The following is a 14,418-nucleotide window of genomic DNA, read 5'->3' as shown; positions in this document are numbered from 1 at the left end:
GCGTGTGCAGGAAATGGGCTACAGGTGCCGCATTCCCCAGGTCAAGCCACTTTTGAACCAGAAACAGCGGCAGAAGCGCCTGACCTGGGCTACAGAGAAGCAGCACTGGACTGTTGCTCAGTGGTCCAAAGTACTTTTTTCGGATGAAAGCAAATTTTGCATGTCATTCGGAAATCAAGGTGCCAGAGTCTGGAGGAAGACTGGGGAGAGGGAAATGCCAAAAGTCCAGTGTCAAGTACCCACAGTCAGTGATGGTCTGGGGTGCCATGTCAGCTGCTGGTGTTGGTCCACTGTGTTTTATCAAGGGCAGGGTCAATGCAGCTAGCTATCAGGAGATTTTGGAGCACTTCATGCTTCCATCTGCTGAAAAGCTTTATGGAGATGAAGATTTCATTTTTCAGCACGACCTGGCACCTGCTCACAGTGCCAAAACCACTGGTAAATGGTTTACTGACCATGGTATTACTGTGCTCAATTGGCCTGCCAACTCTCCTGACCTGAACCCCATAGAGAATCTGTGGGATATTGGGAAGAGAAAGTTGAGAGATGCAAGACCCAACACTCTGGATGAGCTTAAGGCCGCTATTGAAGCATCCTGGGCCTCAATAACACCTCAGCAGTGCCACAGGCTGATTGCCTCCATGCCACGCCGCATTGAAGCGGTCATTTCTGCAAAAGGATTCCCGACCAAGTATTGAGTGCATAACTGAACATAATTATTTAAAGGTTGACTTTTTTTGTATTAAAAACACTTTTCTTTTATTGGTCGGATGAAATATGCTATTTTTTAGAGATAGGAAATTTGGGTTTTCATGAGCTGTATGCCAAAATCATCAATATTAAAACAATAAAAGACTTGAACTACTTCAGTTGTGTGCAATGAATCTAAAATATATGAAAGTCTAATGTTTATCAGTACATTACAGAAAATAATGAACTTTATCACAATATGCTAATTTTTTTAGAAGGACCTGTATACACAAATAAATGAATTTAGTTAAGCACCTAATATAATTATCAAAGTCAACGTCAGATTAATAAATAAGAAATAAAAATTCATAAGCACAAGAGACATGTATCTCATGTTTCATGTTTAAATGAAATATATATAAAAATAATAATAACTAAACAAAACAGTGGGTTTAGCGCCAAGATTAATCCTTTAATCAGTAGATACAAAGATATAGAGCGAAAGTTTAATATAAATAAATAACGCAACAGTAGTTAAATCGCAAGTATCGCAGAATCGTAAGAAGTTAGGTTAAAAATCGAAAAAATAGCACCACGATCTAAGTTCAAAGACATGCGCGTAACTTGATGAAATATCGCGTGAAGACAGACGCTAGCATAAACCGAACTAAACAGCCATACAGAATTAAGGTATTAGGTACGCGATTTCTAACAAGCTCAGTGATTGGTCAGTTAACGATACGTCATGAAATAGGAGGTATTAAATAACACAGCCACACATGAACTCCGTGCAGACTGCCCGATCCCCTGAAGACGCCATGGATATGGCGAAACATGTCGGGGGGCAGTAATTAGTTTTTAGACTTCAGGGCACCAAGCCATCAGTGTGCAAGTTCCTGGCGAGCTAAAAGGCAGCCTACAAAGTCACTCTGCCGTCACGATAAATATCACGAGCCAGCAGAAGAAGCTGTAAGCAGCTCGATCATAGACAGATAGTGTAGGAGAGTCGCCGCAATTAGTAGTCAGGTACAATAGCAACAATTCTACAGCAACAGTAACATTCAATAAATTATTAGCAGGCAGCGGTAGAATAAGTAGCAGTACCACTAGACAAGTAACGAAATATATATAAATTGTGGAACTATTAAGTCATGAGGAAGTGAGTGGTGAAAAACACGGCCACAGCAAAAAGGGCCAGACAAACAGCAGCAAGCAGTTAGTTTTACAAGTAACTAAACTGCTCCAGTAATTAAACACTAGCCTCAAATGACTACAGGTCACAGTAAAAGGTTACAAATAAAGCACTTATACAGCTAGTAGCAATAACCAAGAATGGTCAGCTACAAGAGAGTGACTGCCACTCATATACTACTACTGTAATAATATTGTTAAAAAGGAACAAACAAATAGAAGTACACACATGGGTGTCCTGGAGATAGTTTTAATACAGTAGGTTAGATAACAAAACATCCATCATTTATTATTAAGAAAGTAAAAATAAAAGTAAAATTTTAAATAAATAAAAATATAAATGCACTTGTCAAGAGCAGGCAACTAGTAGTCTAAGACTAAATGTAAATACAATAAAAGTGCCTCTACACGTGCAGGGTATATATGAATGTAATATATATACTTGCTTGAGTGGTGCACTCTCTATTTACTGCTAGAGGACTTCAGTGGAGCACCCTTGTTCTGCTATTTTTGGATCTCTCATAGCGACAAATGGAGAACAAGCCATGCTGTGCTCTACTTCACTTTGGGAGCCCCAGAGGTGGGAACTGCACCTTTCTGATATTGATGGCATACCTTAGGAATATGTCATCAATGTCCCAGATAAAAAAATAAAAAAGTTAATTCATCACATAAAGTAAGTAGGATGTTGCTTTAAATTTTTAATAAACAAGAAATGTACAAAGCATTGCATTATATAATGTAAACCTCCTCTGAAGTTAGCGATCAAAGATCACAGACAAATGTATATAATGAATCTCCTTCTGTAACACAACCAGTAAAACAGAAGTAGTTTTTAATGGGTTATTCCTTGGAACCACATTTATCGCCTATCCACATGACACATGAAAAGGGATCCTATTTGGTTTGGCTTTGGATTTCATCACTGGGCTACTCCGTTCCTAAGGCCATAATACAAGGTTTGTAAAATACATAGCCTACAAAAATTAAAGAAGGTTCAACATCACATTTGCTTGTGGCCTTTGATTAAACATGTTGGAATACCGGACATGCTCTTTGAAAATGTGAATTCCCGACTAGGGTCCCTCTTCTATGTCAAGTATTAATCTCTGGTCCCATTCACAGGTGCAACAGGACATCAGTCAAGGAGGTGCAGCGGCAGGCAACCACACATCTTCATAAACCAAGGTTGACATTAGCATTGTGCCTAATAGTTAGAACAACTGATTCAGGCTAGCGTACTACATGTCAGTATTATTTGTGACAGTTCTCCACACGGATCATCACTGATAACTAGAGCAGAATTCCTGAGCTTTTGTTCCACAGTAGTTTAAAGCTAGGGCTACATGGCAACATCAATTGCGGCGAGCAGGATTGCAGAGTACTAATGACCCCATGGAAGCGAAGGGTATTGTAGCACGAGTTGCAAAGAATCTAACTCTGCTGGATTTTTTTGCCACTCACATTGCAGTTACATTCAATACAATTGGATAACTGCTATTCTGTGATCCTGGCCACAACCAGCGTCGCCTTGTAGCCCTAGCCTGAATGGAGCAGTGGTTATACAGTAAATTGCCTCTCCATTCGAAGTCTATGAGTGAGATAGTCAAACACAATGATCAGCTATCTCTCAGAGAATGAATGGAGTGTCAGGGAGCACCACTTCATTCAATTGCCACTGGAATGGGAGTTCAAGACCCCCATTCTAGTGATTGTGGGGTCCTGTGTTATAGGCCCAAGAACCATACATTTATGACCTGTCCTGTGGATACGTGATAAATGTTCATGGAATAGTCACCTTAAATTGCCTAGTATAAGTATTGTAGTGAACTGTATTTTTTTTAATCATTTTTCAGTAAATCATAAAGATATTAGTGGAGTGTTACAGAGGACTATGTACATTTAGTGCTTAGCTTTGCTAACATTGGCCCCAAGATCTGGATATCTGTCAATCAAGCGCTGTGCTTCCCTCCAACCAGACATAAGAGCTCCATGTGTTGTCGAATAGAAGTTTCTTTCTGTGGCTTCTCCAGCAAAAAGAACCTGCAACGGCTAAAGAAGACAGAGTTAGGACTATTATAAACCACTTTTTTTGCTAACATTTAATATACAAAGCTGAGTGTATCTATGTGTGTGTGTGTGTCCGCTAAAGGAATCTGCACCGTCGCATTTACAATCATGAAATTTGGCACACAGGTATATTAGGTGTCCGGGAAGGTTTTAGACTGGGCCTCCGCTCTCTAGCACGTACCTTTCCTAAAATATTCCCCCAAAAAATGCATTAGCCAATAGAAGCCTGGTCACATGACCCTTATCAGCCAATAGAAGCTCGCAGGCCTTTAGTCTCCACATTTTTACACCAGGTTTCCATAACAACCCAGCCATTTTTCTTCACTGCTGTAGGTGAGCTTTAAAGGAAATCTGTCACCAGGATAATCACTATTGAAGTAAAGCCGTGGCCTAATAGCACTTAGTACCTTATTTCCAGATGTGCCTTTGTTCCAGCAATAGATGAAAAAACATCCAGTTAATTTGGTATGCAAATGAGCCAGTAAGGTGCCCAGAGGGGCGTCATTCTTGCAGGAAGGAGCCCAGGCACGCCTCCTGCCACAATGTGTCCACCCATTCCTCCTACATCACATTCAAGCCATAACTCTGCCCCCTTTTCCCTGCTCCCAACATGAGGGTGGGCTTGGGCACTAGCAGGAGGCGTGCCTGGGCTCCTTCCTTCAAGAGTGACGCCCCTCTGGGCACCTTACAGACTCATTTGCATTCCAAATAAACTGGATTTTCAGAAGATAAAAAACATCTATTGCTGGAAAAAAGACACATCTGGAAGTAAGGTACTAAGTGCTATTAGCCTATGGCTGTACTTATCCTGGTGACAGATTTCCTTTAATGGGGCAGAACGCTGTGGGTGACACTGTTAAGGGAACGGAGTGCTGTGGAGGTCACCATTCAGGGGGCAGGTAGGGTGGCCATTCAGGACACCCTCAAAATACGAACTTAAAAATCCCGCCCCCAGGTCCCACTAAGCCACGCCCCAACCAGGTTAGGCCACATCTCCTTCCCCTCCGCAGCCAACAGGGATTGAAAAAATGAAGGTAAAAATCAACTTCTGTCAGCTGCAGGGGTGGGAGGGAGGGTGACTTTCCCCCTGCAGCTCATGCTCAGACAGCACAGTGGCGCTGTTTGAAAGTGAGCTGTTCAAAAGGACATCCCTGTGTCCCCCCAGGCCCTGCACCGGACAGAGGACATGGAGTCTGAAAGCCGGTCTCTCCAGCCTAAAACCGGACCTGTGGCCACCCTAGGGCAGGCTGCTGTGGAGGTCACAATTAAGGGGGTGGTCAGCTATGGAGGTTGGTGTTAAGGGGCAGATTACTGTAGAGCCACTGTTAAGGGGGTGGGGTGTTGTGGAAATCACTGTTAAGGAGACAGGGTATTGTGGAGGTCACTAATAAAGGGGTGGCTGATGTGGAGATCACTGTTAAAGGGGCGCATCGCTGTGGATGTCTCTGTTAAGGGGGCAGGGAACGATGGAGGTCACAGTTAAGGGGACGGCCCGCTATGGAGGTCAGTGTTAAGGGGCGGGGTGCTGTAGAGGTCAGTGTTAAGGGGCGGGGTGCTGTAGAGGTTACATTTAAAGGGAACTGAGCTCTGTGGAGATTAACTTGCATAATGCACCACCTGAACTTCTCCTAGCCATCATGTTTGAGACTGACAGCACCGATCAATTGTCCCCTTTATTTTTTCTTCTAAGAAAAAAAGTGTCTGGTTCCAGCTTTTTGGAACCTTGGAAAATGAAATCGGTGATCTGAGAGGTAGTGTTTAGTGATGAGCGGTAATGTTGGGCGCGAATATTCGAATAGCGAATATTAATCGCGAATATCGGTACTTCGTGAAAATTTAGAATATAGTGATATATATTTGTAATTTTGAATATTCTAGATTTTTTTTGTTCATCTGAACCTATGACCCCTCCCTACTTCTTGCTTGTGGGCCAATGAGAAGGCTGCAATGTCTTAGTTTGAGCTTAGCAACATCCCTAGCAACCAATAGGAAAGTTGCCTACCCTTACTATATAAGAACCTCCCCAGTAGCCCTTGTATGCAGTATTTTGCAGATCTGAGAGAGACAGCAGTGTCATTGCTGTGCTCTGTGCTTTCCTGTGTCATCACATTAAAAAGTTAGTTAGATAGCTTATATATATAATACAGATAGTTTGTGGGAGATAGTCAGTGTAGGTTACATAGTGATATAGTGTAGCTGGTTCTGCTGTCCATACATACATAGTGCTGTATGTATGTATGCTACATACATATATGCTACAGACCATAGTGCTCGTGATGTCACAAGTTTACAACAATACTTAGTGCACCAATCACTAATAAGTAGTCAGACCTGTTAAAATGTGAAGTTTCACGTATTCCGCCAAAATATTTGCATCATTAGTGCCGATTTCGCAATCGCGAATATATTGGAGCACTCTATCTGCATATAAAGCTATTGTAATGTTCTGCAGTGCCAACCATTTTCTCCAGTCTCAGGAAACTTCTAGCAGCTTGAAAAATAAATTTTTCGCGATCAAGAAAATAATCTAGAATTTGCGAATATATGATGAATATTCACCCAAATATTTGCAAAATATCACGAATTCGAATATTGCCCCGCCGCTGATCACTAATGAGCGGCAGGGGCAATATTCGATTTTGTGATATTTCACGAATATTCATCATATATTTGCGAATTCGAGAATTCATGATCTCCAGTCATTATTTTCTTGAAAAGTGAAAAGCGGCAAACTGAAAATTTGCGATAAAAATTTGCGATACGAAAATCCGTGATTAACACTACTAAGTCAAAGATACTGCAGTCTTTTCATTGTCCCACAAAGCAAAAAGCAGTGAGGGATCATGCGTACTAAAAAAAATCTAGAATATTCGCGATTACAAAGATATAGCACTATATTCTAGATATTCGCAAATTCTCAAAGTGCCAATATTCACGATAAAAATTTGCGATTAGAATATTCATGATAAACATTAGTGGTGTTGGGCAACACTGGTACTTTGTTCCATTTGGAGCAGTTTGTATGTATAAAACCAATAGTATCACTGCTCAAAGGGGTTCTCTGCTTTTCTCTGGATAGGTCATCAATATCAGATCGTGGGGGCCCCGACTGCTGTCACCACTGGCAATCAGCTGTAAAAAGCTGTATATTCTCCTCACTGTTTCCCGGCTTGACATTGCAGAGGTGAGCAAGTGTAATTATAGCTTCTCCATCCTATTCACTTCAATGGGACGGCTCTCTTCTATTCAAGTAGTGAATAGAAGTAAATGGGGCGGAGCAGCTGCAATTACACCTGCTCACAGCTGCGATGTCAATGGTGAGTAGGAAAACAGTGAAGAGAACACATGCTTGTACAAGCGCTGCCTTCTCTTCAAATAGCTAATTGGCAGGTGGTGTCGGGAGTCAGGCCATAGCCAATCTGATATTGATGAGCTAACCACTTTAAGAGCTATTAAAGCTTTGAGAAATTCAACAAAGGAAAATTACCATGTATTTTTTGCCATCTAAATTTCAGGAAGCCCAACAGAACCACACTCCACTCTGAACACAGTATAAATGTGGTTTCTGTTAGAACCAGTATTTTGTGCAGCCTGATGACGCTTCTCTGTGTTACAAACCATAAGCAATTCATAGAAAATATAATGCAAAAAAATCCACACAAATATACAATTTGTAATAATACTGTAATTAGAGATGAGCAAAGTTTGCAAAAAGTACAGTACTCTATATAGCAGATACAATAAAAATCTAAAGTGAAAAAGCATATACTTCACCTTGAGAACTTCTTTGTCTGTGGGTAGCGGTTCTGCTAGATTGTCCACATCAATGCCAGAGCTGCCCACTGCTACGTAACTGTAAGAGCCACCAGTGTATGGCTGGCTATGCCACTGAGAACGCACCATGCTGATTGGTGGAGGCAGTTCAGGATCCCCTGCATTAAAATAAAACAATCATCTTTTACTTATGTAGATTTCAACCAGTGTTTTAAAGGGGTTGTGCACGTTGAGGTGAACGGGTAGGGGGCTGCAGGCGGTGTCAAACCAGATGTTTACAGTGAGGGAGCGTAGTGGAGCAGCCAAGGCGAAAAGGAGCGAGGAGCTAGTGCTGCCCGCACTCTTTTCAAATGTGCATAACCCCTTTGAGGTTAAAAATAATCATTTGTGTTAATAAAAAAATAATAATGTTATATCAGGTGAGGCTTTAGCTATTCTTTTTCTTCTTCAATAATAATTCCTATGTTAAAAATATATTTCATACAAAAAATAATTGACAGACGTGAACTCTTTTTACCTGTTTCAGATCCTAGTTTTGAAACACTTTTTTACATAGTTACATAGTTAATACGGTTGAAAAAAGACATATGGTAAGTCCATCAAGTTCAACGTTATTCAATCAATTGTTTCCTAATAACTTTTTTGGGCTTGATTTACATGGGGCTGCTGCCGCAAGCAGCTGAAGCTGTGCCCACCTGACAAGGTCAATAGTCTCAGGATTATGAACGTAAGACTTTACGCACAAAGGCATATGGCCGTTGGCCACCACAGGTGAGAGTAGGGTTGGGCTATTTTAAAAATATTCCCACAATAACGATATTAACAAATTGATCACGATAATAATTATATATATATATATATATATATATATATATATACACACACACACAGTACAGACCAAAGGTTTGGACACACCTTCTCATTCAAAGAGTTTTCTTTATTTTCATGACTATGAAAATTGTAGATTCACACTGAAGGCATCAAAACTATGAATTAACACATGTGGAATTATATACATAACAAAAAAGTGTGAAACAACTGAAAATATGTCATATTCTAGGTTCTTCAAAGTAGCCACCTTTTGCTTTGATTACTGCTTTGCACACTCTTGGCATTCTCTTGATGAGCTTCAAGAGGTAGTCACCTGAAATGGTTTTCACTTCACAGGTGTGCCCTGTCAGGTTTAATAAGTGGGATTTCTTGCCTTATAAATAGGGTTGGGACCATCAGTTGCGTTGTGGAAGGTGTGTCCAAACTTTTGGTCTGTACTGTATATTATCACAATAAATACCCATTTAGAAGAAAAAACACTTGGGGCCACAAGGAGATATTATAGTGTATAGGGTGGTAGGGCAAAAAGGAGATATTACTGTAAGGGTGCAAAATGGAGACATTATAATGTATGGGGGCAATAAGGAGACATTATACTGTATGTGTCGAGCCACAAGGAGACATTATACTGTATCTGGGGTGCAAGTTGTCGCCTCCATAGAGTATAATGTTTCCTTGTTGCCCCCTACAGTATAATGCCACCTTATTGCCCCCATACATTATAATGTCTCCTTGTGGCCGGGCCATACAGTATAATGTCTTATCTTTTGTGGCCTCATTGAAGTGAATGGGTCTACATCTGACCTGCAAAAAATACAGATCGGATGCAGATAAAAAAATACATTTGTGTGCATAAGCCCAAAGGCAGAGACACTGACAGAGAGAGATTGATGCTTGTTTGGAAAGTCTAGTCCACACTTCCGTTTTAACCACTTCCCATCTTGGCCATTTGCCCCCTTCCTGACCAGGCCTAATTTTGCAAATCTGACATATCTCACTTTATGTGGTAATAACTTTAAAACGCCTTTACTTATCCAAGTCATTCAGAAATTGTTTTCTCGTGACACATTGTACTTCATGATAGTCATAAATTTGAGTCAATATATTTCACCTTTATATATGAAAAAATCCCAAATTTACCAAAAAAATCAAGAATTAGCAATTTTCTACATTTCAATTTCTCTGCTTTTAAAACAGAAAGTAATACCTCATAAAATATTTATTACTTAAAGGGGTTGTCCAGGTTCAGAGCTGAACCTGGACATCCCTCCATTTTCACCCCGGCAGCCCCCCTGACATGAGCATCGGAGCAGTTCATGCTCCGATGCTCTCCTTTGCCCTGCGCTAAATCGCGCAGGGCAAAGGCATTTTTCTGAGTTCCGGTGACATACCGGGCTCTCTATGGGGCTGACAGGCAGCCCGGTGACATCACCGGCACTGATGGGGCGGGATTTGGCTCTGCCCTAGCCAGTAAAATGGCTAGGGCAGAGCTAAAGCCCGCCCCTCAGAGTTGGTGACGTCACCGAACACACTGCTGGGCGGAAGTTACCGCCCGGCAGTGTGTTATTGAAAACACAAGAGCCTGTGCCCTGCGCGATCTAGCGCAGGGCACGGGAGCGCATCGGAGCATGAGATGCTCCGATGCCAGGCTCAGGAGGGCTGCCGGGGTGAAAATAACGGTATGTCCGGGTTCAGCTCTGAACCCGGACAACCCCTTTAACATTCCCCATATGTCTACTTTTATGTTGGCATCATTTTGGAAATGTAATTTAATTTTTTTAGGACGTTAGAAGGCTTAGAAGTTTAGAAGCAATTCTTTAAATTTTTAAGAAAATTGCCAAAACCCACTTTTTAAGGACCAGTTCAGGTCTGAAGTCACTTTGTGGGGCCTACATAGTGGATACCCCCATAAATGACCCCATTGTAGAAACTACACCCCTCAAGTTACTTAAAACCGATTTGACTAACTTTGTTAACCCTTTGTTAAACTCAATATTTATTACCCAGATTCTGCGGTTTACAGAAACACCCCACATGTGGTCATAAACTGCTGTATGGGCCCACGGCAGGGCACAGAAGAAAAGGAACGCCACAGGGTTTTTAGATGCCATGTCCCATTTGAAGCCCCCCTGATGCACCCTTACAGTAGAAACTCCCAAGAAGTGACCCCATTTTGGAAACTAGGGGATAAGGTGCCAGTTTTATTGGTACTATTTTTGGGTACATGTGGTTTTTTGATCATTCATTATAACACTTTATGGGGCAAGGTGACAAAAAAATTGGTTGTTTTAGCACAGTTTTTATTTATTTATTTTTGCAGCGTTCACCTGAGGGGTTCGGTCAAGTGACATTTTTATAGAGAAGATCGTTACGGATGTGGCAATACCTAATATGTATACTTTTTCTTATTTATTTAGGTTATATTTATATTTAGAGCTATAGTTTTTATATTTTTTGAGAGATTTTCTTATGTAGGGGCTCATTTTTTGCGGGATGAGGTGACTGTTTTATTGGTGCCATTTTGTGGGACATACGCCTTTTTGATCACTTGATGTTACACTTTTTGTGATGTAAGGTGACAAAAGTGGCTTTTTTTGACAGTTATTATAATTTTTTTATGGTGTTTATCGGACTGGGTCGATCATGTGATCTATTTTATTTTTTCTATTTTTTTTTATAACACTTTCTTTTTTTCTTTTTTCTTTTTTCTTTTACACTTTCTGTCCCCCATAAGGTCATACAAGACCTCTGGGGGACATTTTCTTCACTTTTTTTTTTTTTTTTTTGCACTGTTGATTTCTGCTGACATAGTAGCCCCAGTTACAGGAGAAGTACACCCCCCAGATAGGCTGTACAGCCTCAGTGCAGGGCTGATTGAGGTCTCTGAAAGACCTCACACAGCTCCTGCACTCTCCGGTCCCGGCGATCACATGACCGCCGGGCCGGAACAGAAAGCGCATCCTGCTCGGTGAGCGCTGTGTGTACAGCAATCTAGAAGGCAGTGACACCTCGGCATTGTCCCTGCCTTCTCTAAGGGTTGCCCTGCTGTCACTGACAGCGGGCAACCCGATCAGCAGCTGCACGATTAGCGATTAGAACCACCTCCAGGACGGGTTTAGTCTGTGGGAGGATGGGAGGTGGTTAAACGGGCGTGCTCTGTCCACATTTTCAATGGACAGCACACCTATCCATTGCTTTAAATGTGTCTGCTCACATTTCAGTATTTTTCTACTGACCGTGGGTCATTAAAAAAAATCATGGAGACATGCACTATTGAAATCTATGGGTCCGTGAAAAAAACAGACACAACATGGATGGCAACATGGTGCATCCGCTTTTCACAGAAGACAGACAGAAAATGCTCTTGAAATTAATTTTCAGCTGAGCAACATCAGTGAATTACGGATGACGCACAAAGGGAAAAACCGGACACACAGATCTATCATTGATCCTTCACAGAAATGGAAAAATGTGTTAAAAGTTTATATAATGGCCAGAAATAGCATTATTTCTCATGTACATACGCTGCAGCTTATTTGAAAAAATACATTTCAACAACATTCCTGCATTTATGGTGCATTTGCTTCCAGCAAAGGGAGAAAACATGGCAGTTTTTTTGTTTTGTTGTGTTTTCATTTTGCTGGAAGAAAAAGCACCATAAACGCATATATGTTGCTGCAAAAAGCCTAATGCGTCTTTTTGCTGCACCAAAAAGGGAGGATTGCAGTTACATGTGGCATTAGGATGCTGGAACAGAGCGCAGTTGTGATACAGTTGAAAACTGCATGAAGTTACTGCATCAACAACAGCACAGGGGCGCCTGCGGGGTCAGAGAGGAAGCCCTCTCCCTGTGCAAACACTGTACATTCCGCAGTCAGCGTTAAGGGTTAATACGCTGCCATCTATTTTTTCTGGGCGCCTCTACGTTCGCTCGCTGTGGTCCCCGTTAAATTCTCCCGCCCTGTATGATAATACAGGAGACTGTCCTGTTTCTCAATGGGCGTCTCCTTCTCCCTGGCTGTGAGCTGTCCAATCGCAGCGGAGAGCGTCACAGCCAGGGAGAAGGTCCTTTTTTTTTTCTCCCTGGCTGTGATGCTCTCCGCTGCGATTGGACAGCCAGGGAGAAGGAGATGTCCATTGAGAAACAGGGCAGTCTCCTCCTCCCTGTACCGATGCCAAAAATTAGCATACAGGATGGGAGAATTTAACGGGGGCCACAGCTGGCGGATCTGTATAAATATAAGAACAGATTGGAAGAGGCCAAAAAGAGGGTTTCAGATGTAGAGGATTTACTACAGAGAACTGTTAAAGAGAATCTGGGAGGTGAGGAATGAAAAAAAAAGAAATTAAAACCAAGTTACTTGATATGCAAAACAGATCTAGGAGAACCAATATAAAGTGCATTATTTTCCCCGAGGGGGTAGAGGGAAGAGATGGGGCCCTTTTTATGCATGAATGGATTAGGGAAATGTTTGGACAGGAGGTGATAAGGCATCCAGACTTTGTAGAACATGCACATAGATTATCCACCAGAGTACCACCCCCTGGAGCAAGGCCCAGGCCACTACTGGTCAAGTTTTTTTCTTCGAGGGATAGAGATGAAATCCTCCACAGGGCGAAGAAGAAAGAGAAACTGGATTATAAGGGGACCCCAGTGATATTATTTCCGGATTTTCTGAGAGAGACCCAGAAGGATAGATGTTGATTCATTGAAATGAAAAAGAAGCTCCGCATGAAGAGGGTTCAATATTAAATTATATTTCCTGCTAAATTAAGAGTGGAATGGAAAGGGAAAACTTGTTTTTTTCACCCCCCTGAAGAAGTGAAAGAATGGATGGGCAAAAATGTACCTTGAGAAACAAGAGTAAGCCGGGAATCCTGAGGGAGGCAATGCTAGGTTAAGAGAGCCAGGGCCTGATTGTCTCATGGGTCAAATGGTAAGGTTTTGGGGCGGGGGTGGGTTAGGGGTGGTTTTATTTCTTTTTTCCTCCCTCCTTGGAGCTGTACACTTTTTTTTACTCTCGCTCTCTCCTCCTTCCTGGTTTCCTGTTCAACCCTACCGTTGCGATCAGGGTTGCCTTTAACTGCAGGCTGGAGCATCCTATTCTATTATGGCTACTAATATAAGATGCAAATAGTTTCTTGGAATATTAAGGGTCTAGGAACTGGTGTCAAAAGAATTACAGTGTTCAATGTGATAAACAAACAGTTGCCAGCAATTATATGTCTCCAAGAAATGCATCTGACTAGAAAAAATACCAAAGCCTTGGTGAAGCCTTGGTTACAACAAGCATTTCACTCGGTATTTTCTACATATTCCAGGGGAGTTAGTATTTTGATCCATAGTGATATAGAGGTCACTGTGAAGGGGACATTACTGGATAGAGAGGGGCGATTTGTGATTTTGGATTGTATCTTCAACAATAAACCCTGGATAATGCGAGTGCATATATTCCACCTCCCTTTGCAGTGGAGGTATTGTTGAAACTTCATGAATATTCAATGTATAGAAGGGACTGGGCACATTTGTTAGTGGGGGATTTCAATATGGATGAGGGTGTAGATAGGTGTAGAATAGGATCAACAAGGATTCCACATTTGAAGTCTAGATTTAAAAAAATTATGCAAGAATTAGATTGGGTGGATATATGGAGGTCGTTAAACCCTAGTGCAAGGACATTTTATTGCTTTTCTAAAACACATAAAGTATTCTCACGGATTGATATGGCTATAGTTAATAGAATCGCAATTTACGAGATTGTAAAAATTAAATATGCACAGCGAGGAGTTTCGAATCACTGTCCAAACTAATGAAATATTATAGGGATAAGGTTTTTAAATGTCATAAATGTGGAGAGGTGG

General features: G+C 41.5%; 1 protein-coding gene across 1 annotated transcript in view; it reads right to left on the bottom strand.

The window, feature by feature from the left end:
- Nucleotides 1-2,633: 2,633 nt before the first annotated feature.
- The window catches only part of LOC122941735 (peroxisomal N(1)-acetyl-spermine/spermidine oxidase-like), a 75,746-nt gene continuing 63,961 nt past the window's right edge, over nt 2,634-14,418 (bottom strand). The window contains exons 6-7 of the mRNA XM_044299147.1: nt 7,726-7,883; nt 2,634-3,933 (exon numbers count right to left, since the gene is read on the bottom strand). Coding sequence (XP_044155082.1) covers nt 3,784-3,933; nt 7,726-7,883 — 308 coding nt within the window. The 3' untranslated portion in view covers nt 2,634-3,783. The remainder of the gene's footprint in view (nt 3,934-7,725; nt 7,884-14,418) is intronic.

The sequence above is a fragment of the Bufo gargarizans genome, chromosome 6 (genome assembly GCF_014858855.1).
Source record: "Bufo gargarizans isolate SCDJY-AF-19 chromosome 6, ASM1485885v1, whole genome shotgun sequence".
NCBI lineage: Eukaryota > Metazoa > Chordata > Amphibia > Anura > Bufonidae > Bufo > Bufo gargarizans.
Note: the sequence above shows the minus strand (reverse complement) of the source record. Positions and strands in the feature narration are given on the sequence as shown.